At 39.5% G+C, this 27,073-nt stretch overlaps 1 protein-coding gene across 4 annotated transcripts in view; it reads left to right on the top strand.

The window, feature by feature from the left end:
• LOC148032498 (putative RNA helicase SDE3) overlaps nt 1-26,709 on the top strand; it is an 85,268-nt gene extending 58,559 nt beyond the window's left edge. For 3 of the 4 annotated variants that reach the window (XM_087683176.1, XM_087683173.1, XM_087683175.1), the window contains 3 exons: nt 13,539-13,697; nt 24,367-25,851; nt 25,949-26,709. In XM_087683176.1, coding sequence (XP_087539302.1) covers nt 13,539-13,697; nt 24,367-25,851; nt 25,949-26,146 — 1,842 coding nt within the window. In that variant the 3' untranslated portion in view covers nt 26,147-26,709. The remainder of the gene's footprint in view (nt 1-13,538; nt 13,698-24,366; nt 25,852-25,948) is intronic. The other variant, XM_087683174.1, reaches the window with a different exon arrangement.
• Nucleotides 26,710-27,073: the final 364 nt, after the last annotated feature.

Genomic DNA, 27,073 nt, shown 5'->3' with positions numbered 1-27,073 from the left:
AACAACAACTTAAAAAGCATGGGATACACGGGATGCACAGGCTTTGTCACTAATTGCATTGGTAATAAGCGGCGGTCAATCATTCCCCATTTTTGTTCAACAGCTTCTTCATGAGAAGTTTGGCTAACTTTGGAGCAGATGTTTGCAGGCAAGAATGAGACTTGTATCTATTTTTTAAAGAAAGAGCTCGAGACTTTGAAAATGGATGAAGGTGATTCTATTCAGGATCACTTGAACAAAATTCAGGACTTGCGAGAGCAACTCGTGAATGTTGATAAGTACTATTCGGATACACAGATGATATCTACCACTTTAAACTCATTACCTCCTTCGTACTTGGCTTTTCATACGGCCTTAAACCTCTCTATGAGGAGTGCTGCGCAGCCAATCACTTTTCTTTAGTTAGTCAATTTGCTCCTAGAGAAGGAGCAAACAAGAAGAAATAGTGGTGTGGATGCTATAGCCTCTGAATAGGCTTTTATGGCTAGACAAAAGGGCAAAGGCAGCCAAGTGAAGAATGCTCCGCAGAGTTTTGGGACTTCTGGCACATCACAGACAAATAAAAAACAAGGGGGCACGCAAGCCAAAAAGGGTAAATGCCATTATTGCAAAAATCCAGGCCATTACATCAATGAGTGCAGAAAGCACATTGCCAAGGAGAAGAAGGAAGAGTCAAGAATGTCTCTTTTTGATGCTCCTTTCACTGCTACTGAGTCCGCGTCCTTTGTTGTAGATAGAGACTATTGCTTTTACATATGCAGTTATGACACTTCTTAGGCTGATCGAGCATTTAGCTCTATTGAGGATGCATGCACTTGGTTTTTTGGCAGTGGTACTTCGAGGCATATTTATCTCGCAAAGATTTATTTGGTTTTGTTGGTGCAGCTCCAGTTGGCAAGTCTGTACAATGTGCCAACAATATATCATACCCTGTTCGAGGTATGGGGGAGATTGTGCTCACAGCCATTGATGACTCTATTCTCCATCTACAAGATGCTTTACTTGTGTGAGGCATAAAGAAGAATTTGCTCTCTATTTCTTCTTTGGCACGTTGCGGATTCCAGGTCACATTTGATGATGAAAAATGCATGGTGAGAGACAAAGAACACATGACTTTGGTCTGACAGGCACTTTATGTCATGGGTTTTACGAGTTGGATGCTCTTTCAGTTGATCAGTCATATTTGACATCCACTCTTACTCTTGCTATGATACAGACAGAGCTATGGTATACTAGGATGGGGCATGTGAACTTTGGCAGCCTAATGCTCTTGCAGCATACGTAGATGCTAGATGGATTACCTCTACTGGAGAGAGCTCCTGAGTACTTGTGCGAAGGATGTATTTTGGGGAAAATGCATTGTTTTTCGTTTCCTCGTGATGTTGCTTTTAGAGCAACAGCCAAATTGCAGTTAGTGCATTTAGATGTATGTGTGCCTATGTAAGCAAAGTCATTGGGAGGATGTTACTATTTTGTGACTTTTATTGATGACTTTACTCGATTTTGCTGGGTCTACTCTTTGGTCAAAAAGTCAGTAGTGTATGATGCATTCTTGGCTTTTATTGCACTTGTTGAAAACCAGTCTGGTTGTAAAATTAAAACTCTTTGTTCGGATTGAGGGGGGGAATACATGTCTTCTATGTTGAATTCTTTTTTGAAGCAAAAGGGCATTGTCCATTAGTACACTACTGCTTATACTCCACAGCAGAATGGGGTTGCAGAGAGGAAGAATCGGTCACTCATGGAGATGGCTAGATGTATGCTGAAAACAAAGAGCTTGCCTCACAGTTTTTGGATGAAAGCCGTCATGTGTGCTTGCCATGTTTTGAACAAATGCCCCACCAAAGCTTTGAAGAAAATTACACCTTTTGAGGCTTGGAACAGTCGGAAACCTTCTGTTGGACACTTTCGTACCTTTGGGTGCGATATAGTAGTGAGGGCAAAGGCTATAGACTCTATGATCTTGTTTCTAAAAAGGTGTTTGTCAGTAGGGATGCACTATTTGATGAAAAATCAGAATTGTCCTTGGCTAGTTTAGACACATATCAGGCTACCCGTGATGTATTTGAAGGGCTGCTGCCCATTACATTTGGTGATTCAGCTGGAATTTCAGCAAGTGAACTCAATGTTCAGCCAGTTGCTCCTTTGGAAAATGTAGAAAAGCAGTCATTGGCTGATCTGAATATTCAGCAAAGTGCTGAAACTGAAATTCAGCAAGAGCTTATGCATAGTCAGGAGGCAAGACAAATGCCTGGATGGTATTTACAGACTATGAAAGATAGTCATCTGGATGCACCCATGGCTGGTTGTACTAGAAGGCAAACTCCTATGCATGATACTGCACATACCATGGAGTTTGTTATGGCAGCAAGCACCCTTGATGATGAGGAGCCTGAATTTTTTGAGGATGCACAGCAGAGTGTGCATTGGATGGCAGCAATGCAAGCTGAATTGGATTCTATCACTAAGAATCAAACATGGGTCTTTGCCATTTGGGAAGAAAGCCATTGGAACAAAATGGGTCTACAAGCTGAAACAGAATGCATATGGATCCATTGACAAATACAAGGCAAGGCTTGTAGCTAAAGGCTATGCATAGAAAAAAGACATTGACTATGAGGAGACATTTGCTCCTACTTTTCGCATGACGACCATCAGGTCTATGGTTGCTTTGGTTGCTCATTATGGATGGACTGTGCATCCGTTAGATATTAAAACTACATTTTTACATGGGGAACTTCATGAGGAAGTATATGTACAGCAGTCCATTGGTTTTGCAGTTGAGGGCTTGGAACACTTAGTTTGCAAGCTGAAAAAAGATTTATATGGTTTGAAACAAGCTCCTAGAGCTTGGTATGCAAAGATAGATGCTTTCTTACTTAGCCAAGGATTCATAAACAACTCATCTGAGTCTACCCTTTACGTATGTAAAGAGGGGGGATCCATGCTGATCATTTGTCTTTATGTTGATGATCTCTTACTTACAAGGACACATGCTGATCAGATTTCAGCATTCAAACAAAATTTGCAGCAAACTTTTGACATGTCAGATTTAGGGTCTTTGCATTATTACTTGGCATTCAGTTCATACATGATGCTAGAGGTATTAGGTTATCACAGTCAAGATACGTTGGTAAACTTCTTGAGAAGTTTGACTTACAGGATTGCAAGCCAGTCTGTACACCAATGAAACCTGGACTAAAGCTGTCATTACATGATGACAATGATTTGTTTGATATACACACATATGCTCCAGCAGTTGGATGTCTTATTTACTTAGGCAACACTAGGCTGGACATGCAGTTTGTAGTTTCAGCCTTGAGCAGATATATGCGTTAGCCACGCATGTCACATTGGCAAGCTATTAAGCGTGTCTTCCGTTACTTGCAGGGTACTAGATCTCTTGGATTGCTTTATGCCAAGGGGGGACCACTGGAGCTACATGCTTACTGTGATTCTGATTGGGCTGGTGATTATGATTCACGTCACTCCACTCATGGCAATTTCTATTGTTTTCTGTGCTGAGCTTTGATCTTGCCGTCCCCTCTCACAAATATCTTTGGCGTATTATCCAAATGACCAAGTCTATATTTTAGAGGGAGTTGCACAATGGTCTTTGTTCACGGCTAGTGAGAATCCATAACTCCTAGCACAAAAGGGTTGTACCAACATGAGCTTAATGGTAAGCCCTTTGTATCCACTCTTGACAGAATCAATGCAAAGGTACGCTTGATTTAAATTCCATTGATTCCACTTTTGTTAATCCAACCAAAGTATAGGACATTGGTGTAAGTTACTATGGAGATCCAAATCTATACCAATATATTAGTAAATGAAGTGGTGGGTCAAATGATAAAAGGATTAGTAATGTTTCTCAAATAGTCAAAACCCACCTATCCCACAGAATTCTACTTATTTTGCTACCACATACACTCTCATGGCATCCTGGGATAGTTATGCCTTAGGCACTTATTCTTTAGGTTCCATCCCAATGCCTCAACCAAGTGTTGGAGATGATCGGTGATGGGAGTTCCACCCCTAAACCAGGAATCCTTGGAAGCTCAAATGCAAGGATTTTCATCCACGCGTATGAATTTCCAAATATAACCTAGGTGTCCATGCAATTTTCACACATTAATGCTTAGTGAACCATCCATCTTCTATTGGACTTAACCATTTTCTATGGGTCAGTTGCCATGAATCACCATACCAAGCACTTGTGCCACATGTAGCATAGGGCCAACCACTTAGCTATCCATATCCACCTAGTTGCACAATGACTCATTCTTCTTCCCATTCATTGGCTATATCTAAGAACACATTTAGTAATAAAGAGTCCTTTCAATGGATCGAATTAAACGTGGTGCAATCTAATGTGTCATGCCTTTCACTCCTAGGATTTATGGGACCTCATCCAAGGGCTTGATGTCTCCATATGAGGTTGTTCACTCTTGGAATTTAAAAAAATGTCACACCTATTATTGAGCTCATGCAAGGTTTTGTGCTTGAGTTTTAGTGACAATTATAATATTTTGACCTTGCTTTTGATTAATGGGCAAACTTGATGGATCGCTATGTGGTTTGTATACTAATTTACACCATGAGCTCCAAGAGTTCAAGATCTCTGAGTGGGATGATGTAAGGGTCAAACTCCTGGAATATTAGCGATTGGTTATTTACCTATGATTGGGTTACCTAAGTCAGGGAATAACCAAATGACTTCGTTTCTTAGTAAGTTGCCACCTAAATATTTCAATTTCTTGTTGTAGATGATCTCAAGTCTCAATTACCTTTTTTCTATAAGTTGGAGTGTCAATTGTTGTGTTTTGCATAATTATTTGACTAATTTTATAAGGAAGCTACTTTGCTATCATTGGAGGTGGCCATTGTTTCCACTATCAAAAGGGGAGCAAGGGAGTGAGAAGAATAAAAAAAAAACTAAAAGACTAGTGAGGATCAAAGCTGGAATTGAACGTAAAACTAGGGTCATAGAGTGCACGCAAGAAGAATTGTTTTTGCCAAAATTGCAGGTCATTTTAACGATGAATGTTATTCTAAGGCCAAAGGCAGTATTCAGCCCAAATCCTTCCCTACTTAGACCTTAGTTCCTCTTGCTAGGCATAATGTCTTTTAGTGGAGGCAAGGTGGTGGCCACGTGTTAGTCCATCTCCTTCAAGATGGTAGGCAAGGCCAATGGAGACCGCAAGGATCTTAGAATTTGCCAATTCAACGAGGCATTGTCCAATGTTTTAGTTAGTTAGTTTGTATTGTGAATACAACTAAGTTAATGAGTTGTGTCACCACATTTAGAGTTAGTTTTAGAGTTAGCTAACTTCAGTTGAGTTAGGGCTTTGATCTATCCTAGACCTAAGGTTGTGCTTTCATTCTATCACTTTCAGTTTAGCAAGTACACTTCATCGTTTCAGCTCACATTGTCTACTCCATTATCTACTCTCACTCTCGTTTCTCTCTCCTCCATAGTTGGTTGAGTCTCCAATATTTGGTATATTATAACTTGGGCGAAAGCTGTATTCGTATCATGCACAAACTCATTGGAATGAAATATTTCCTCCTTGGTTTTGAGAATAGGTAATAAGAGTGGTTTTTCATATACGATCTTAAATGATGCTTTACTTGTAGAAATATGAACTGTGTTGTTATAAGCATATTCCACCAAAGGCAAATACTTTTTCCATTGTTGGTTGGCTTCATGGTAATAGAACTTTAGCATATCTAATATTGTGAGATTGGCTATTCAAGAAACTTTTAACTTCATAAACACTAGTCAATTCTAGTCATTCTACAATAGCCTTGACTTTTTTTCGATCCATCAAAATCTCATCTTTGGATACAATATGACTCAAGTAGTGAATCTCTTCTAGGAAAAGTTCACTCTATTTGACATTCACATAAAGTTTGTGTTTACGGAGTTCTTGCAATGCTATTTTCAAGCGTTTCTTATGCTATTTTTCATCTTTTGAATTGAACCAAAATATCATCAAAGAAAGTATTTGTAAACTTCCGATGTACACTAAAGATTCTTTCCATCATTCTATTAAAGGTTGCAGGAGTATTGGTGAGACTAAATGGTAGCACAAGAAACTCTTACAAACCAAAAGTTGTTCTAAATGTTGTTTATGAATATCTTGAGGAGCAATCCTTATTTGATGGTAGCCACTTTTCAAGTCAATCCAACTGAATTCTTTGGATCCATCCAATCTATCCAAGATATCATGAATTCTTGAAATGGAAAAGCTATTCCAAATTATAATTTTGTTGAGGGTCCTATAGTCCACAAATATGCACAAAGATCCATCTTTCTTTTGTATTAAGAGGATTGGAGAGCAAAAAGGTCAGGAACTGAGACTTATTAGACCCTTCTCCAAGAGCTCATTCACTTGCTTCATGATCTCCTCTTGTTGTGTTGGATTTACACGATAGGGTGGCCTATTTGGAGGTGAGCTTTTAGGAATGAGATTAATGTGATGGCTTTCTGACCTCTCTGATGATAAATCATTAGGTAAAGTGTCTGCAAAACAATCTTCATATTGCATTTTCAAGAGAGAGCGAGAGAGATTGTTGCCTTGAGAGGGAGAGCGAGAGGAAGAGAGAGAATGAGAGCTTCTCATTGTCACTGCTGCTATATGCGGAAAAGGGAGAGAAGTGGGCAAGGGAGAAAGAAGGGACGTTGCAAAGAGGAGGTGAAGGATCTTTCCTCGGGCCTTTGTGGTAGGTACATTGCCTCTCCTTACTTTGTTCTTGTGTTTTCTTTTGTTCTTTTGTTTCTTTTTTTGTAATGAGATGCATTGAGAGAAAGAGAGAGAGAGAGGGAGAGGGTGGGAGAAGGAAGGAAGGAAGATCAATTCTAAACTCTTTGTTAGAATCTTTGACAAATACATGGGATAAGATAGGGATAGAGTTTCCTTTCATTTTCACATTAAAAGATATCTTTATTCTTGAAAGGGAATCTAGAGGTTTTTAAATTCTAATCAATGGTTGGATCTATTCTTCTATGTCAAGGTATTACTAGTACAACATCACAATGCCCAAGATCTCCCATGAGAAAACTCTCATGATCTACATAATCTCCTATCTCAATTCATAGTTTCCGAAGAATGGATAACTTTAGACTCCATTCGTTGAAAAGCAACACTTGACATTTCTAGTATTCCAAACCTCTTCTTTGATAGATGTAAAGCTTCAACATCCCGAGGATGGATATAATGATATGTAGCCCCTATATCAAAATGAATGAGAACAAGTTGATTAGCAATCTTACCCCAAGCCATAAAAAGCTTCTTTTTCTCTGTTGCAGTTTCATCCTGTTGCAAGGATTCCTTAGATACAATATTTGCTTGAGGTGTCTTTTGGGATTGGTTTTTTTTCTTTGCCCTGTTAGGACATTGATTAACCATGTGTCATTTTTCTCCACAATAGAAATATGGTTATTCTCTTTTATATTCAGCTAACTGTTGATATGCTAGCTTCTTTTTGGATGGCAAAGGTGGTCTACCTCTATCCTTATGCTTTGGTTCTTGTTTATTTGACTTATTTTGGTTAAACATCTTGGTTTTCTTTCTTCGTGGTTTTTCTTTTGAGGCTTTACTAAGCATCCATGGCATATGTAGTCCTTCAGCTTCTAAGGCCGTATATTGGGCTGCTTTCAAAGTGTCAGGTTTTGCCATCTTAATAGCTTGCTGTACTCTTGATATATGTTTCAACATTGTCTCCATGGCTTTACTTAAGCTCATCCCATTCTTGTTGCACATCGGCTTCAAAGAATGAAGGTAGAAACTTTTTGTTGAACATCTCCTGAAACTCTTTCCAAGACTTGGGGTTCCTTTTCCTCTTGGACAACTTTGAGCCACCAATTCAAAGAGACATCCTTTGGATGCATTTTAACCATTCTAATTTTTGGTTTTTTTGTATAATCTCCACCACCAAAAGTAGCATAAAACTATCTAGTAAAAGACATGTCTTTTTGAGAATCTCTCTTACCAAAGCTTGACGCTCTTCTCTCTAGGCTTAAAGTCTCTTTTAGCATCGTTTTCTTTTGCTAAAAGCATATTTAGAGATTCAGCTACGATGGAAATAGCCGGTTCTTTGAGCTTTTCCGTGCCCTTCTCCATGGAGGGATTCTCAAGACAAGAGGAGGCAGGTTGTGTATGATGAGACTTTGAAGTCACTGCTTGGGTGGATCCTTGAATGATGGGTGATATATTACCTTTCATAGACTTAGTTTCATCAATAACATTGATATGTTTTATAGACTTAGTTGCATCAATAACATCGATAACTTTCATGTTGAGATAGGCCTTTGTAGTCATAATACCATTTGTCTCAAGAGTCTTATTGATAAGGAAATCTTCAAAGACCTTCGCTTTAGCTCGTGCTTTAGTCCTTCTCTCTATCAAAGCTTGAATTTTTGGATTGGCTTCCAACTCCTTGTATCTTTGTATCTTCTCATAATCAGAGAAGCATATAAATATGGAGTGTCAAGAGTTTTCCGGTTGTTCGCTAAAATTCTCCTCTTTGTCTTTTGACATGGTGAGAAAGTTGGACCTAAAGATCGTCACCCAAAAAAGTTATTGGAAAAAGAAGTCCTTGCTTTGATACCGATGTAAGCATGAGGAAGAACATAAGAATGACAATACTTTAAACTTAACCAACTCAACCAATTGTCACCATAAAAATGTGTGAGAGAGAGAGAGAGAGAGAGAGAGAGAGAGAGAGAGAGAGAGAGAGAGAGAGAGAGAGATTTTGACACCACGTTGAGAGGGGAACCGGCCCCTTCCCCTCGATAGGAATATATTGAAACAAAACCACGGACACCAAGTATTTGAATCATATACAAAAATGTTAATTTGCAGCAATTTTTAAAATTAGGGTTTTGAAATCCTAATTTCTGTAATCTCCAAGCAGCAAATTGGTTCTCTTTTTTAGTACTTGGATTAGATCAAGCTAAATAGAAAGTGCTTCTTGGACGAGAGGCAGATAGGAGAATACAAAGCATGCGGTTGAAATTTTAGCATGAGAGTTTTTTTGAAATGAAGAGAGAGATATCCAATATGTAGGTGCAGGGCTTGGGTGCTCAAAAGTGGAAAGTAGAGGTTACAAATGACAAGTGTTTATTGAAAATGATAAATGTAAGGATACTTGTCTCTTCAAAATAACACATGTTCTCTTGTAAATGTCATATGCCACTTTTCTAGAGAAGGAAGCTTCCAAACCTTCTACTCTAAAAATCTCTTAAATGGTTAAGAATTTGAGATAGTTGTTGAAGAAAAAATTGTTCTTTGCGAAATTTCAGTCTTTTAACGCGAATAGAATCTCCATTTGAGCATCCTTCAAAAATAGTAAGTTTTTAGGAGTCGTTATATTCTAGAGAGCTTATTATATAAGTTCATCGTTTCATGGTTTGTTTCTTCGATCATGAGCATTTGATTTGACTTTCTGAAATCACTCATTATATAGGTTTTTAGTCAATGTGACTAAGTGTAAAAGTCTTAGTCATCTGAGCTTTTTGGTCAATTTGACCACCCGACCAAACTTTTAATTTCTTTTAGGCATCTCATTAGTGACAATCTAAGTATAATTATAGAGCGTTGTGGCAAATGGCAATCCTTAAATAGAAAGATGGACATTTAATCATATTTTCACACACTTAAACAATACAAATCATCTTTCAAAGTACATGAGTATTAAATTAATTTGGAATTGTTGATCCAATATGTCTTGGTAACAATTGATATGGTTTGTTGCATTGGGCCTCATACGCCACCCATTGGTTGTTGCATACCATAAGGAGTTGTGCCACACATTCCCTTATGTGGTTCTTAACCCACCATAGCATGGAAACTAGTGCCATCACCAAAGTACCCTAGCTACCCCATCATTGCACACATACCCTATTGTCCAAAAAAAACATTGGATTAGCACTTTCAAGTTGGCCTTGCATCTGCATCAATTGCCCCATTGGCATCATTTGCTTATGCTCATTACCTACATTTGGAACGCCATGCTGTTGTATTGGCTCTTTTTTTAGTGCGTCTTGCTGTTCCGAAGCTCTTGAAGATGATTTTCTCTTATTGCCTTTGCTACCTTGTTTTAAGAGATTAAAAAAGCCCATGAATTGAGGATCATTTGCCAATTGCATAAACATTTCAGCTATTGTTCTCATCTAATAAATTGGTTATTAAATTCCTCTTTCTTGTTGGTCATTAACTTAAAAGACCTAGAAGGATCCACATTTGGGTCTAAACCAACATTGTCAGTTTGTTATCTGTGTTGTAAGCTCATTTTAAGATGTTGAGATAACTTGAGAGATGATTGGAGGATGAGAGAGAATGTTGTAGAGATAAATTTTAGAGTTTCATTGCCAGAAAGGTTGAAAAACTAGTACTGCCTTGCTTAAGTAGCCATGGAAGATGCCACCTATAGCTTAGGACCACTTGAAAGGTTGTTGCCCACTCCTGTATGTTGTCACCTACACCAAAGGGACCTTGGGTTGTTGTCACCTATAGCTTGAGGGCTTTAAACTACTGTCACCTACTGTAGGATTGGTTCTTGGTGGCTGCGAATCACATCAGCAACATCTCCTTGCTCTCTAATAGCCTTCTCCTCTCTCACAATGGTTGGAATAGTTTGTCACTAGACCCTAAAAACGTTTTTTCCACTTGTATGGGTAAGTTTTGCCAAGTGGTGGCCTTCTAATCTCATTTTCTAGCATTATTTAGCTTATTAAATTAATCTTTAGAATATTACTTTTAAAAATTAAGTTAATAATTATTTTAGAACCCAAAAAAATAATTTCACCAGCCAATAATTAAATTGGCTAAGTCAATTTGTATTCCAAGTATCCCTGAGTAGTTATTGACTCTTAGACTTGCATTAATTAACTAAATAATTAATGCCTAGTCTCTAATGTTATCACTGATATTAGTAGCTAATAAATTGTCTAGGTCCAAACTAGCACCAAGTGTCACCTAGAATCCAACTGGCATAACTTGTTACAACTTTTTCCTTTGACACCCATTGTTTCCTTGGAGTCCTTGACTTGTTACAGTGAGATATGTGCCATGTGCATCACATGTATATCTTAATATTGCACATTTGATTATTAAATTAATTAAATGTTTCTAGCAAAAGCAAAGCATCCAAAAATCTCATGTCCTTGTAACGGCGGCTATTGCAGTACATATCTGTAACAGGTCATCTACTTTGGCATTGGAGGATGACTCCCTACTTGGCTTTCTTTGGGAAGAAGCCTTCAATTTTCCACTTTCGCATCTTTGGGTGCGAGGTATATATCCATGTGGACAAGAAAAAAAGAGAGAGCAAACTTGATCCTAAGTCTAAGAAGCCTATCTTCGTTGGTGACAATATGACTATGAAGGGCTATCAGCTCTATGACCCAAAGACTCGAAGGCCGAGTGTTAGTCTATTTCTTGCCTCATGGGCCTAGAGTCTAAGGTGTTGATAGCATTTGATCCCCTTCCTGATACTATCCACTACAGGTGCCTTGTTGGCTCATTGATTTGATTGATCCACACTCGGCCAGACATATCTTTTGTGGTGGCTTTGTTGTCTTCTTTCATGAAGGCTCTTACATAGGCTCATCGGAGGGATACCTTGTGGGTACTGCGCTACTTATAGGGGACACGATTCACGGGAGGGGCCACTGTTTTTGGATGGAGTGACTTTGATTGGGCATGTGATGTGGATATGTGACAATCCACTACAGGTTATACCTTCTTGCTTGAATTGCGGGAGCTATCTCTTGGAGCATTAAGAAGTAGCCTACTGTGGCCCTTTCTTCCACAAAGGCAGAGTATCATGCACTTTGTTCTACAGCTATGGACTCGGTTTGGCTTTGTTGGATATTGGTGGAGATTGGCTTTCCCCAGACAAGAACCACAGAGCTGCATGTGGACAACTAGAGTGCCCTTGCTCTGGCGAAGAACTTGGTGTTTCATGCTTGCACGAAGTACATTGAGGTTCAATACCGCTATATATGAGAGTGGATTGTGGATTCCAAGTTAGTGGTGACTTACTATCCCATGGTAGACAATGCAGCGGATCTCTTCATGAAGCCTTTGCCCAAGGCTTCCATGCTTCATCATATGAGGTTGTTGGGCCTTCAGATTGTCCCAGTTTTTGAGAGGGGGTGTTAACTTGCCTATTTCCTTGTATGTTAGTTTGTCATCTCTTGGTTGTGAGAACCTACCACAGTCTGATGGAGATAGAGGAGCTTTGACACTTGTGTCTGCATTTCCTTTGTCTTTGCACTAATCAGTGTGCGTTTCCTAGGGTTTTGCTGCCTATGCGAGTGTTTGTCTGAGCTATCTATGCCAATTGGCTGCTCCACATGCCATATCAGCATTACGACTACAATAAATGTAGTTGGACTGCATTTATTGCACTTGGCCAGTTTTTTTGGCAGCAATCGGCCAGTTTTTGGCATTTATTGCTGTTTATAGCATTGTCAGATAGGTGGCAGCACATTCTGTTTTGCAAATCTTCAGCACACACTGTCTCCGGCATACTCCGTTGACTCTGCTGCTGTCATCATCATTCTCAGCCTGATCTAGTGTCCTCATTGATGCTGTGGGCTGCATGCATGGACTGATTAGTCCAATCTCTTGTCTCCCTTTTGTATTCAGCATTCATTTCAGATTCAGTGCAGTGTATTTCTTCATCTTCTCTTCTTGCAGTCTCTCCCTCTCTTGCTCTCTCTGTATGTGTTTCTCTTCTGCTGCACTCTCTCATACAAGCCACAAGTGTTCTAGTTCACTTTGATCAAGAACTCTCCTGTTCGCTAGTAAGACTTAGTTGCCCGTCATTAAGGGCACGATCTTTGATGAAGAAGGTGTCCACTGATGATCACAGCCCGGAAAACAATGAAAATGTCCATAGCTTTGGTCCATCATGTGTCCAACAATTTTGAGAAGGTTCTGGCTCATTCTGGGCTAGAGATTGTTTGTTTTGTTGGGGAAAATGCTGCCACATCACAGGTGCACTATACTGGTTCTCAAAAGCTGAATTTGGACTTAATTCTGTTAATTTTGCATGACTTTCAAGTCTTTCACTTTAGCTTGTAAGGACAATCCTGATGCTTAGAGTTAACATGCAGCAGTTTACCCGAATTTGTAGTGACAAAGCTGTGGTGGAATGCAAGTCTGTTTCTGTTCTTTGCATTTGTTCTCAGAAAAAAGCAGCAGAAGGTTCATATGAACTTGTAGAGGCTCATTACTGTACATTTGCATTGGTTCCACTTTAATTTTCAGTGATGATACTGCTGTCTGGGATTTAAAGAAATGGAGTATGTAGTTTGAATTCTGCTTGTTGCTCTTTATGATGCAGTCTTTGAACAGGTAGTTTTTGTGTTGACAAGTTTCTTTACTATTAAATTAGAACTTTGAGTATGTAGTTGGAATTCTGCTTGTTGCTCTTTATGAGGCGTAGTTTTTGTTTAGATTCTTTTCCTTATAGGCTGTTGCAGTATGTGGAAAATTCAAACAAATTTTCTGTTGATGCAGGTTGATATATCTGCATATGATATGCAGAATGTGACAATGCAGCTAGACAGGTCAGGAAGCTTTATTTTGAGGGTTCCAGGATTATTGGAGAGGCGGCCTTCAATAATATACAGGGATGCCATCCATGTTAGACCATTGGGATACAAGCAAGAATACCAGGTGAAAACTATGTAATTTGCACCTGTACATGTTTTGGAAGGGTGAACTGCATTCTATGCTCTTGGATTTACCACTTCTCTGGCAAGTTTATTGCATGAGTTTGCTGGGGAATTCTTTTTTACTGTCTTTTCATCTTAATCTGTACATGTTTGGAATACAATCCTTGCCAATGCTAATGTTTCAAAGTGTCTATTGGTGTGTTTCTTCTAATTTGATGGTGAATTTCTTGTGTTAGTGCAGGATTAGTTAGTCCCCTTTTTTCTTTGGGCTGTTATACGAGGTGGAGCCTGGTTATGTACATCTTATATTATGGTCTTTAATGTTGGATACATCATTCTTGACTGAAGGCCATCTGACCTTCTTGCATTACTTCGTTGCTGACATCACCTAGATGACACTAAGCAACATGGATTAGCATATATTTTTAAAATTATAGGTCTGGTAATATTGGATAAGCCAAGTACAAGGTTTAAGGTCCTGTCTTAGCAAGTTCATTCAAAATAAGTTAATGGCCTACCATAGGTTCCAGCCAGCTCATATAATTTTGGAAATCAACATTGAGCAAGACTTAATAAGCATTTTCTTTGAGTAGTTTCAGATCTAATATTCTATTTACTTTAAGCCCTTTTGAACATCCTTTTGAAGTACATCCATAGGAAGGATGAGAGGCCAAGTCTTCATGTGTGTGAGCCAAGATTTCTAGAAGGCTCCAAGGTGATCTCACGGTGGGAACAAGGGCTAGAAATCTTCTTTGCTTCTAATTTTTAAGTTTGAAAAGCCCTCCATCGATCAAGTCTCCCAGGTGTGAAATGCTAGGGTTTGCATGGAGAAAACACTCTGATTTATGAACATGACTAAAACAAAGTGAACCAAGACAAGATTGCAACAGAAAAGAACAAGACAGTAATGAATGACTGAATGGACTGATATAGATCTAGGGAGATCGAGCTAAGAATGTCCAACAATCTTGTGGGAGTGGGTTGAGGGAGAGTGTAAGAGATTCTCGTCTTCCAAGAATGGATCCCAAGTGCAGAAAAACCACAAAGAAGGATGTGGATGTGGTAGGCTAGAGCTGAGGGTAATGAAACATGGCAGGTGAGGGCCAGTTGCTGCAGTAAATTTGATGTAGAAAGCTAAGAATAGTAGGGCACTAGGTTGGATGTTGAAACATAGCAATATCTAGGGCTGGAATGGAAAAATGCAGCAGTGCACATCCCAGCGACAGCCTGTTGGAGATGTGCGGATGATGTCAATGGCAGTATGGAGCAGCAGCTGTCGAACACACAGGAGCAGCAGCTGATCAATATGAAAATGCAGCTGTCAATAGGTGCTGGAGCTGATGATGACAGCAGCAGATGATGATGATGAAGAATCTAGCAGCCAAAATGCAGCAGGCGGAAGGCTTTGAAGATGGGCAACAGCAAGAGGAAGCCATAAAACAGACTGGTGGCAGCCTCTTCAGTTGGGGAAGATGGTTGGCAGCAAGGACCTTACCTCTGGATATGTCTTTGGCAGCTGGGTGCCCTTTGGAGACTCACAACAGCAACTGGAAGCCATGAAACAGGCTGGCCCCAGATGCTATGGCTGGGGCAGATGGTTGGCAGGCTGCAGCAAGGGCTGCCAAAAAACAGATAATCTAGGAGGCACATTTTTCTAGTTCAACACTGGGGAATGCTTCATTTTCTCATTGCCTTTTGGTTTGCTTTCAATAGTTGAGTGTGTATGTTTCTAGTTTGTCATTTGACATTCTTGGCGATCCTTTCCCCCCACAAAGAGTTTGTGTTTGTTCCTATTACGAGATCATATAATCCTGCTTTCTACCTTGGTTCAGAGGTGAAAATTTGGCTGTCATTTTAGTGTTTTGTGTAATTTTCTCATCACTTTTTGTTTTCTTTAATGGTCGAGTGAATGTATATGTTTCCGGTTTGCTCTCAAACACTCGTAGACGCATTTCTGGTCCTTTGATGTAAGTGCATAATGTAGTACAAGTTGATGGTTACTGACATGCATATATATGAAGTTGCAAACATTGCAAACTGGAGAGATTTTTCCTCTTTCCATGAACACTATGTTTACACTGCTCAATCCAAGTCTTAGCAGATAATACTGACTGGCCTGGCAATAGGAGATGCAGTAATACACCTGAATGAATTTGAGTCCAAGGTAGGAAGCCTTACATTGATGGGGGCATCAATCTTTTGTGTGAGTTGTATGTGAGGACCTTCCTCCCTGTTAAGAGTTTTGTAGCTAGGCTGCTTTGTCTCCAAGGACCTATATGGAGGTAGTAGTGCGAGGTGCTATACATGTGATCTCTAGCCTTAGTGGCGACCCTTATATGTGTGGCATCATGAGAGGCTGCATATTCAAGTGCAATATCAAATATGTCAGCTGAGAGCTCCACTCTAGGAGCATAATACTAAGTACACCTGTCTTGAATTGAGCATCAACAGGAGTGTGGAGGCTCATGGTAAAGGAGTCCTCAAGCAATGCTGTCCTTGAACAGTTAGAGGTGTTGGGAATCTGATACTTGATAGGAGGGTGGAGGATGCACTGCCCGCCAACATGCTGATAAATTTGCCAAAACCTACAGTTGTGGAAAATATAGGAGGATTAGGATGAACAATGACTTGTTGATTGGCTATTCATTCAGTCCTTGTAATATTTTTTCTGTTTTGTGTTATATTTATTATGCTTTGGAAGTCTCTTACATAGCTGATTTTGTACTTTGCTTCATGATATTTTGTTTGGAAGGGATTTATTAATAGAATTATATTTTTCTTTGAAAATACAGATGAGGATGAATGCTGTACTTGGATTGAAGAAAACTGCAAGAAGAAAGAGCATTGATTAAAAGAATCAACCAAGTAGAGAAAATCTTGAAAGAGATAAAGAAAGGCTACAAGGGTTAAAAGATGTGACTCGTGAGGATACACTAGGGTTTGCAGAGAAAGCAGAGTGTATGAACATTCAAGAACCATGCAAGTAATAGATGAATTGAGAAAAGAGAGAAGAATGAATGAATAGAAACTCGTTGAACAAACCAAGTATATGGACGTATATGATACAAAGAATGCTTAAGGAGTGGAGGGTTGTCCAATAGCCATTGCCGGTAAAGAAGATGGGTGAGGTAAGGAAAGAATGTTGCATAATGACCATTGGCCTTCTCTAGCATCTATCATGGGTAATGTGTCCACAAGTCTTTGCTTGATGAGGTAAAACCTAAAGCATGCTACACAATGCACGGGTTTTTACTTGGAAGGTTGACCTAATTGGTTTTCACTCTTCCATGTGGTAACGTAAGATGGGAACGTATGCTAGCGCTGTAAAGAAATACTTGAACAGAGATAGAGAACTCAAAGTGTATGACAAACACTATAAAAGTAGTAGAACTCGTGAAGAGGAGGACCTAGAGTGATGAATGAATGAATGCATGATCAAGCTGTATGCTGGTCATGATACAATGCGAGGGATTAGGAACAAATTCTTAACAATTTCCACGATTGCATGTGCTGGCTTCTTCGTCCATTATAGATGTGGTGTGCACGATTGCAGTGATGGTGATGTAACTGTCAGTACTGGCATGTTGTACAATGGGCTATACATGCTGGATACGTATGAGAGCAGTGGATTTGAGGATGCTATGGCAGTTGATACCTCAATCATTGATGACATCGAGTTGTGTTTTGCTTGGTTTGGTCATTTGAAGTATGGCAACTTACTCCCCTTGGAAAATACATGACATGGTGCTTGATTTGCCCTCACTGAAGACACCAAGCAGACATGTATGTGAGGGATGCATACTTTGCAAGACGCATTGTACTTCATTTTCTAAGGATGGATCTATGGGAGCCACATAGTGATGGAGGTGGTTTGATGTGGATCCCACCTACAAGGAGATACTTGTACTATGTGACATTCATGGATGACTTGACTTGTCATGGTTGGGCTCATGCATTGAAGTGCAAATTAGAGGTGTTTGCTTGTTTTAAAAGCTTCTTGGCCATGGTTGAAAAGTGCAGTGGGTGCAAACTTGTTACACTAAGCATTGATTGTAGGAGTATGTCACAAGAGTTCAATGTATTTATGGCTGAGCTGTACATTATCCATCAATGTACAACAACATACACACCTTAACAAGATGGTATGGCTACAAATGGAAAATTGCTCTCTTATGGAGAAGTCAAGATGTATGCTTGTTTACAAAGGGCTTCCTCACAAGTTTTGGATGGAAGGAGTGTCTTAACATTGGCCCATTATGACATTGGATTCAGTTATGTCGTATGAGTCTTGGAATGGACAAAATTCAGTGGTGAACCATATCCATGGTTTTGGATAGTTGGCATATGCCTTGAAGCTGTTGCCATGTTGACACAAGCTTCAAGAGGTAATAAAATACAGTTTTGTGGGGTGTAGTTCAAAAAGTAAAGGGCATCGTTTGTACCAACCCTTGACGGTCAAAATCACATCAGTTAGGACTTGGTATTTGTTGATAATGCAGGTTAGCTAATCTTATAGTGCAAAAACCAGCCCCATGTGGGTCCACAGGATGTGTTAGACACATTGCTACCTTTGTCTCAAAGTGATGTATTGGAACATGACCATTTTTAGTAGCCTATTGAGGCAATTATGTAGCAAGATTAGCATTGTTTGGTTGTTGAAAATCAGTGCGAGATTCAGCCCATTGATTAAGTAGATGATGATGGTCATGCAGTGGCTAAAGAAAGGGCTGCTATCAAAGAGTCTAAAAGAGTCCCGGGATGGTTGCCAGATAGATTGCATGACAGCAAAGAGTCCACTCCACTCCTTGATAGTCAGCCATTCATCATGCATAGGGTAATTTTCTTACATAGCCACTTGTTGCTACAACATGGAATGAAGAGTCCATTTCTTTTGAGGATGCTTTAAATAGTGAACATCTAATGGCAGCCTTACAGTTGGAATTAGATCCCACTGATAGGAATAGCACACGGGAGTTGTGTGACTTGCTACACTCTAACTTGCATTTGAGTTTGCTTTGTTTGAGGGGAACTTGTCATGCATCAATCTGAGTACATTGGATAGTTGAGCGTTTTCAGATGGAGGATTGTAAGCCCATTCTCTACATCTATTGAGATAGGGTGTAGAGTCACACATAAAGATGCATGGAAATCATTTGGTACCTCTCTATAAACAACAGTTTGTTGGATGCTTATTGTACAATATAATGCATGACTAGATATTGTGTTTGATGTCCCAATTGGCACATTTTATGCACAACCTTGGCACAAAGCTTTGGAAAGCAACCAAATGTGTTTTTAGGTATTTCAAAGGCGCTTAGACATTGATACTTCTTTATGCTTGAGGGAATTGCTTGTAGTTGCATACTTTTATAAACAAAATATGGGCTGGATTTTATGAAACTAGAGTATCCACCAATGGAAATTAATTCATGCTTGTGTTATAATCTATTTCTTGACTCAACAAGAAGGCAATGGTAGCTACCTCAAGTTGTGAAGCTAAATGCAGGGCAGCTTTTGCAGCTACATTAGAATGTGTATGGCTTAGATGCATGTTGGCTTGTGGAACAATTATCACCCACTCTTATCCACACTGATAGAGTGCTATGGTGATTGCAAAGAACTCTGTGTTTCATGCTAGTGCAAAGCACATTGAGGTGCATTATCACTATGTTGGGATTTAGGAAAAGACTCCATGTTGGAGAGATCGACTTGGTTTATGTCTCTATAAAAGACAACGTGGCAGCTGTGTTTACAAAGGCTCCTTCTAGAGATTTGTTTGAAGTCTTTCGCAAGGCTGTAGACGTACCGCCATTTGGGGATTGAGTTGCTAGTAGCCATGCCTTGTATACGTTTATGTCGTTCACTCTAGGGGGTTTCTTACACTTGATTGTCCCTCTTGGTCCTTGTGGTGTGAAAGGTCTCTTACACAAGGGTGCTTCTTACGTTCGTGGGTGGGAAGGGTTTTTTTCCCTATTTGATTGCTCTCTTGGTGGTGGTACTTTGAGATTGTGTACTTTCACTTCCACTCCCTATTATTAATAATGTTCTAATACGCACGCACGCACACACACACACACACACACACACACACACACGTGTGTGTCTATTGTGGTGTGTTTGTAAGCTTTGTACCGAACACAAAGAAAGTTGCATACATCATGCAAGATTCTCAAATCAAGCTAGCTGCAAATTGCTTCTACTTTAGCGGGGTCCATGTGCCTAACATCCTTAGAAAAGTGCTCTAAAAAGAGAATACTTGACAAGAAAAGCTCACTCTTTTTTGTATTAATTACCAACATATGCCTCTTGAGTTCTACAAATAGTATAGCCAAATACTTCTTATGCTCTGCCTCATTTTTTCGTTACACAATGATATCATTAAAGGTGTCCACAAAGGATCTATGCATACGAATGATTCTAGTAATCATTTGATTAAGAATTGCAAGAGCATTGGCAAGACCAAATGGCATAATTAAGAACTCATACAAGTCAAAGGTGGTTCTCAAAGATGTCTTATACACATCCTTCAATATACTATATATCGATGATACGTGTTGTTTAGATCCATTCACCACTACACTTTGCGTGCTTGCAAAAGGAGATACTAATGTATGCATATTTGATCATGGTGTCATTGTTATTGCAAGAAGAGCAATCATGGGTGAATTGCTCCAAGATAAGTATGGAAAATCAAGCATTTGCAGCCAGTCATAGGAACAAAGGAAAGTCATGGCAGCCATCTGGCTCAAATGGCAAATGAAAATTAGTCTTTTCTACAGACTCTTCAATCACCAAGGATGAGGATGCAAAGAAAAAGAGATGTAATTACCGCAAGAAAAAGGGGCATGTCATTGAGGAATGCAAAAAGAGAATTGGTAGTGAAAACGAGAGGCAATCTGGTACGACTGTTGCTGAAAATTTTGTAAGTTCGAAGGATGCAATGGCACATTTAGCAAGTTTGGACATTGGTCGATATTTTGCTTTTATTGTGCCGTTGTTCGTACGATTCTTCTTCTCATGCACATGGCTTATCAGTGGCTGAAAACAATAATACATGGTATTTTAATAGGGGTGCTTCCAGGCACATAATATCCTTTCGTAGCTTCTTTGTATTATATGCAAATGTACAAAAGGGGGGATGAGTTGTATGTGCAGACAATGCTTCATATGCAATCTAGGGCATCGGATAGATTCCCATTGTTGCAGTGGATGGGAAAATTATCATGCTTAAAAAGGCTTTGTATGTGCCTAGCATAAGGAAAAACTTGCTTTCAGTTTCAGCCATTGTATATGCTAGTTTGTGGTTAAATTCCACATGGATTGATGTAGTATCTATGACTGTAGTGATGGGGATGTCCTCGTTGAGTTATAAAAAACTACATCCTCAAAAAAAGTTTATCATACACAATTTGCAACTCAAGAACACAATAGCTTCGTTGTTGTTTTAGTCGCTGAAAATAATGCTACCAACAAGTCTCCATGCTCTCACTTATCTAGAAGAAAGAAGGAAACAATCCTTCTCAATCACACATAGAGAATGCAATAATTACAATAGTAGAAGAAAGAAGGAAACAATCCTTCTCAGTCACATTTTTTCTTCTCTTTTTTCTCATACAAGGCTAATTTTCCTTTTCTTCCCGAGTGGCAAGCATGCTGTGAACCACTTCAAGGCCTATTCATTAGCATGAACTTTGCTACCAATACGTATTTAGAAGTTAAGCATACTATATTTATATCTTTTTCGTAGTTTCAATGTTGATGGCAGCATTGATCGCTATAGGGCACGTCTCGTTGCCAAAGGGTATACTTAATAACATGGGATTGACTATATAATGAGGCATTTGCACCCACTTCATGTATAACCACCATTTGCAATGCCATTGCTTTGGCTGCCCATTTTTATTACATCCTAGGACATTTAGATGGATGCTAGTAGTGTTGGTTATAGTGGTTATGAAGTGATGTAGTGCGAATGCACTAATGGCACTTTGGGGTTAGGGTAGCCAAGTCCCTATTTTTAGGACTCAAGACCCTATTGTGCATGTTCATTGAGTGACTATCACTTTTGGACTTTTGGCTTGTTGGCCGTCACATCCGTACATTGGGATGGTGTGGGTTGGTGGCATGGGACACTAATCCTTGGAATGTGGTCGTGACCTGGAGTGCTGCTAGCTCCTAAGCTCGGGGATGATGCCATTTGGCTCTATGGTTGGGAGGTGATTTTGTTGTCTAGTCCCTTGTATTCATGAATGGGCTTGTGTCATGTCTCGTGTGTAGGTTGGATCTTAGGGCGGTGTCTCAATTTTGATTGGCATGTGCATCATATGGATGTGGAAATTACTTTTTTGAATAGTGATCTTCATGACAAGGTTTATGTTGCACAATCTGTTGGCTTTGCTTAGAAAGGCTCAGACAACAAAGTGTGCTAGTTACATAAGGCTCTCTATGGTTTGAAACAAGCACCTAGGGCATGGTATGAAAAGATACATGCATATTTGATTGCTCTTGGCTTCAATTATTCACACACTAAAAGTACACTTTATGTTTGCTAAATGGGGATAATCTCTTGATTCTCATTCTTTATATGGATGATATGCTTTTGATTGGATCTCATGAGACACAAATTACAGCCTTAAAGGCTAAATGGCAGCATGCTTTTGATGTCATAGATCTTGGCCACTTGCACTATTAGCTTGGCTTACAGCTTACTAGAGTTGAGGCGGGCATTGTTTTGAGCATTTGCAAATGCAAGACCACAATTCTATCTCTACTGCAGTTGAGACAAGCTACATGTTTACACTTGAAGTTGTAGAAGATCCATTTGATGCTTCTCTCTATCAACAAGCTATCGGTTGTCTATTGTATTTGTGTAACATGGCCGGATATTTAGTTTGGGATCTCTTAGTTGGCACGCTTTATGGAGAGTTGTGGTACTACACATTGAGAAGCATTCAAACACGTCTTTTGCTATCTTAAAGGCACTTAGACATTGGGACTTTTTATTATCCTAAAGGCATTTCTCTTTGCTTTCATGCATTCATAGATAGTGAGTGAGCTGGATTTATTGACATGTGGGTGTCCACTTGCGGTAATTGTTTCATGCTTGGTGATTCATGTATCTCATGGTTGAGCAAGAAGCAGTCTACAATGGCCACATCTAGTTGTGAAGTTGAATACAATGCAACATTTACAACTACATTGGATAGTGTGGGACAATAGTTATTGACTCCTATCTACACTAATAGTTAGATTGCAATTGCAGTTCCTTTGTAGTTTTGGCGTGAACGCTCCCTTATCTAGGGGCACTTTTTACCTTCAAGTTGGAGAAGGGTTTTTCCCTCGTGTGAACACCAGCAGTGGGTGTGGTACTTTCATACCTTAGGGATTGTACCTTCATTATCATTCCCACATAGTGGATGTGACCTTCCAGCAACTCTCCTCTCTTGGTCACTTGTTCACTGTGAGTGTGTGAGAGTATTCACATCTTGTTGAATCCTAATCTAACAAGTTTGTTAGCACCTTTAGGCACACCCACATGTCTTCCTAGATCTCTCAAGGAGTATTGTTTTGCTGAGCATAACATGGCAAGGTCCTGCACTGTTTTAGTCCTTTTGAGACAATTTTTGGTCTGGGCTTACAACCTTACATCAGCATGAATGGGCTATATCCAATAGCAAAATACTAATCATTACTATAAGCAAACTCAAATCTGTGGAAGATAGTACTCCCACTCAAATGGATGAAAAAAGACAATATCATCCATGATTTAGTTTGTTCTTTTGGTTTGTCCATCAATCTTAGGATGCTCTTTGGAGGATGACATGGAAAGGTTGGTTTCTAGTTTTTCAAGGACCATTTGTTGAAGGTGAGTGAACTTAGATTCACTGTCACTAATGACTTCGTCAAGAAACCATGTTACTGCTAAATATGCCCCACAAATAGACTAGCTAGTCTGTCTTTGTGGGAATAAACTGAGCCATTTCAGTCAATCAGTCTACCATGACCTTGAATTTGATTTTTCTGGAGCAACCCCACTGCAAATTACATGGAGATACTAATCAAGTTTTTATTGGGAACATTGTAGACTTTTCTTGTTTGATGCTGTTCAACTTTGTTGAATTGACACTGGGGGCACTCCTGCATGTAAGTCTTGACAAAAGTCTTTATGTATGGCAAATAGAGGTAACAACTGACCAAGGTCAAAGATAGTACAGAGAATACTCCTTTGATACAATGTGTTCCTTTTTGCTGCATACTATGATTTAAGTGCAAGTATCTAATGCATGATTAGAGAGTTTCTCCAAGGAAGAGTTCTTAACCCTTGTTCCCACTATGAGATCATCCTGGTGCCTTCTTCCTTGGCTTACTTGTGAAGACTTGGCCTCTCATTGCTTTTCTTGTAAATGTACTTCTTGAATCACTTTCTCATTCTTTTTTTGCTTTAAGAGTTGAGTGATTGAGTGTGCATGCTTTCAGTGTTCTTTCAAATATTTTTATAGGTTTTTTGGTGGAATTGTCTACTACAGTAAAGGTTCATACTTACCGACATGAACACATTCTTAAACGTTCATGCTCCCTAACCTGCACACTCTCTTAAATGTGCCTCGTCTTCTTGTTCTTTTTTCTTTTCCTCCACCACTCCTGATTATGTTGCCTGTGTGTTTGAGCAGGGGTTTGTTTACAATATACAAGCAGAAGAAGTTTTCTTAAAATTCCACAAGTCATTTCACCAATCATTCATCTCAAATCAGCGTTTTGATGTAAGCTTTTCTTACTCCAGAACAACATTAAGGCGTGCTCTTCATGCTTTAAATGCTTCAAAGGGATTGGAAAGAAGCTTCCTCTTTCCACACGCAGATACACCAGGAACCATCTCTATTCCTCCATATTCTTTCATTCCAATCAATCGTGTTCTGAATGAAGAGCAGAAAACTTCTGTTCAGGAAATTCTGAGAAGGTCAGGTGGTTCTCCTTACTTGATATATGGTCCTCCAGGAACTGGCAAAACAGTCACAATTGTGGAAGCAATTTTACAGGTTCTCAAATATAAGCCTGATGCTAAAATCCTTGCATGTGCTCCCTCAAATGCTGCTTCAGACATCTTGTTGGAACGCCTGAAAGGTTATATCCAGGTTATGGATATGCTTCGCCTGAATGCTTATACACGCCCTCTTGATGATGTTGCACCTGAGCTCTGGCCTTATTGCGACTGTGAAGGCTCGTTTTTTGCGTGTCCTTCACTGCAGAGACTTTCAAAGTACAAAGTGATTGTCTCTACATATTGGAGTGCTGGCTCATTAGAAGCTCAAAATCTTGCACGAGGTCATTTTACTCACATTTTCTTAGATGAATGTGGCCAGGGAATGGAACCAGAGGCTCTTGTACCGCTTGCAAATTTTGTGGACCCCAAAACTGTTGTGGTGCTGGCAGGTGATTACTGTCAGTTGGGACCTGTTATACGATCTCCACTTGCTCAGAAGTTTGGGCTTGAGAAGTCTCTTTTAGAACGTTTGTCATCTTTACCTCTGTACAGCCGTTCCCTAGACAAAAGGACCAACTCTTTTCAGTTCAATCAAACAGTTGTGACAAAGCTGGTTAGAAATTATCGATCGCATCCAGTGATACTTGACCTACCATCCCGCCTCTTTTATGATGGTGAGCTTATTGCGTGTGCACCACAAGAGATTTGCTCATCTTTATGTGGCTGGGAAGAACTTCCAAACAAGAGTTTTCCCATGCTATTTGTTGGCATTGAAGGGAGAGATGAGCGGGAGGGAAAAAGCCCATCGTGGTTCAATGCTCAAGAAGCCAGCAAAGTTATTGAGATAGTGAGAAAGCTGAAAGACTGCAGGAGTGCACGACTCTCTGACAATGACATTGGGATTATCACACCTTATTCCCAACAAGTTAAAAAAATCAAAGCTGCTCTCACTTCTAAACACTTGCAAGGTATAAAAGCAGGCAGTGTGGAACAATTCCAGGGGCAAGAGAAAAGAGTGATAATAATTTCAACGGTACGGTCTAGCAAGGAGTTTATTGAAACAGATGCACTCCAGAAGATAGCGTTTTTGGGAAACCCTAAGAGGTTCAATGTGGCAATAACCCGAGCTAAAGCTCTTCTTGTGATTGTTGGAAACCCATATATACTGTGTCAGGTAAATCAACTCCTCCGCGGGTTTGTGGATTTTAATACAGACAAGCTTTGAATGATTTTTACTTTGTTTAGTGATCTCTTATGCAATGTTGTTACAGGATCGGCATTGGGGTGAGCTTTTGCAGTACTGCATCCTCCATAAGTCATATGTTGGATGTCCCCCACCCTCTGATACTATGGTTCACATACAAAATTTCAGAAAGTGTACGGATAAGCTCATTTCTCCTGGTGAAGTAGAATTTGATGTGCCTTCTACAGATAACTTTGAAAGCCCATGGCCTGATGCTACATGTTAGCAGCCTCGAAGGTGCTGCTCCATTTGGTAAGGTTGAAATGTAACAGCTTATATATAAGCCTTCTATTTTGCTCTCTAACATAGAAGCAGTTGCTGCCTTTTTCCTTTGGAATTCTTGCTCCTTGCCTCACCTGTTCTAGTATGCAATCTGTATATGAATATCCAATAATTTATGTCCAAGGGGATGTAAGGTGAGCTTTCCAATTCTGAACATACTTAATTGTATACTCCTGAATATACATCCAGGCAACTCCTGGTTTAGAACCATAGATGCCATATCCATTTTGTAGGACATCCCAAATGTTTTGCACACTTAATTGATTTTTTGAGATTTGAGTTGTAAACAGGGGTGCAAAAGAAACTATCCTGGAGTTATGATGTTTTTTTCTTGTGGATGGACCAGTCTTGAATATCCTCACTGGCATGGGGGACCTTGGCACCTTAAAAACTATTGCATTAAAAAGAACAAAGATAGATACGGATAGTCCAATAAATCAAGAAATACATAAATAAATGCTTGGATTAGTAGCAGACAAGCACTGGGAACAGAGTGTCTTCTTGCTGTAGACGCCTTTGCAAGGTAGTTTCAAAGGCTGTTAATTAAAGTCAAGGCATATAAGATTTGGAATAAAAACGATGGACATTGGATGCATTGGCAGAACAGCCAGTAGAAATAGCTCATGAGGTTCATCTTTATATTTGTACATGTGAGCAGGTGGGTACTTTGCAAGCGAATGTTGTAAGTTCCTTGATTATTCTTTGGCAAAGGTATTCTTTACCTTGAGTATTGCTTAAAGCAATATGTTGGGTTGGGACTTCGATAAATTTACTCTAGTACTAATGTATGCATGTTCCCTAGTAAGTGAATGGTGTAGAGTCCTTGGGTATCCCTTAGCAAATGCATTCTTTACCATAAGTGTGCCTTCAA

This window comes from Lygodium microphyllum, chromosome 8 (genome assembly GCF_053477565.2).
Source record: "Lygodium microphyllum isolate KBCC chromosome 8, Lygodium_microphyllum_v1.1.10, whole genome shotgun sequence".
NCBI classification, from domain to species: domain Eukaryota; kingdom Viridiplantae; phylum Streptophyta; class Polypodiopsida; order Schizaeales; family Lygodiaceae; genus Lygodium; species Lygodium microphyllum.
The sequence above is the reverse complement of the archived record's forward strand: the minus strand, read 5'-3'. Positions and strand labels throughout refer to the sequence as shown.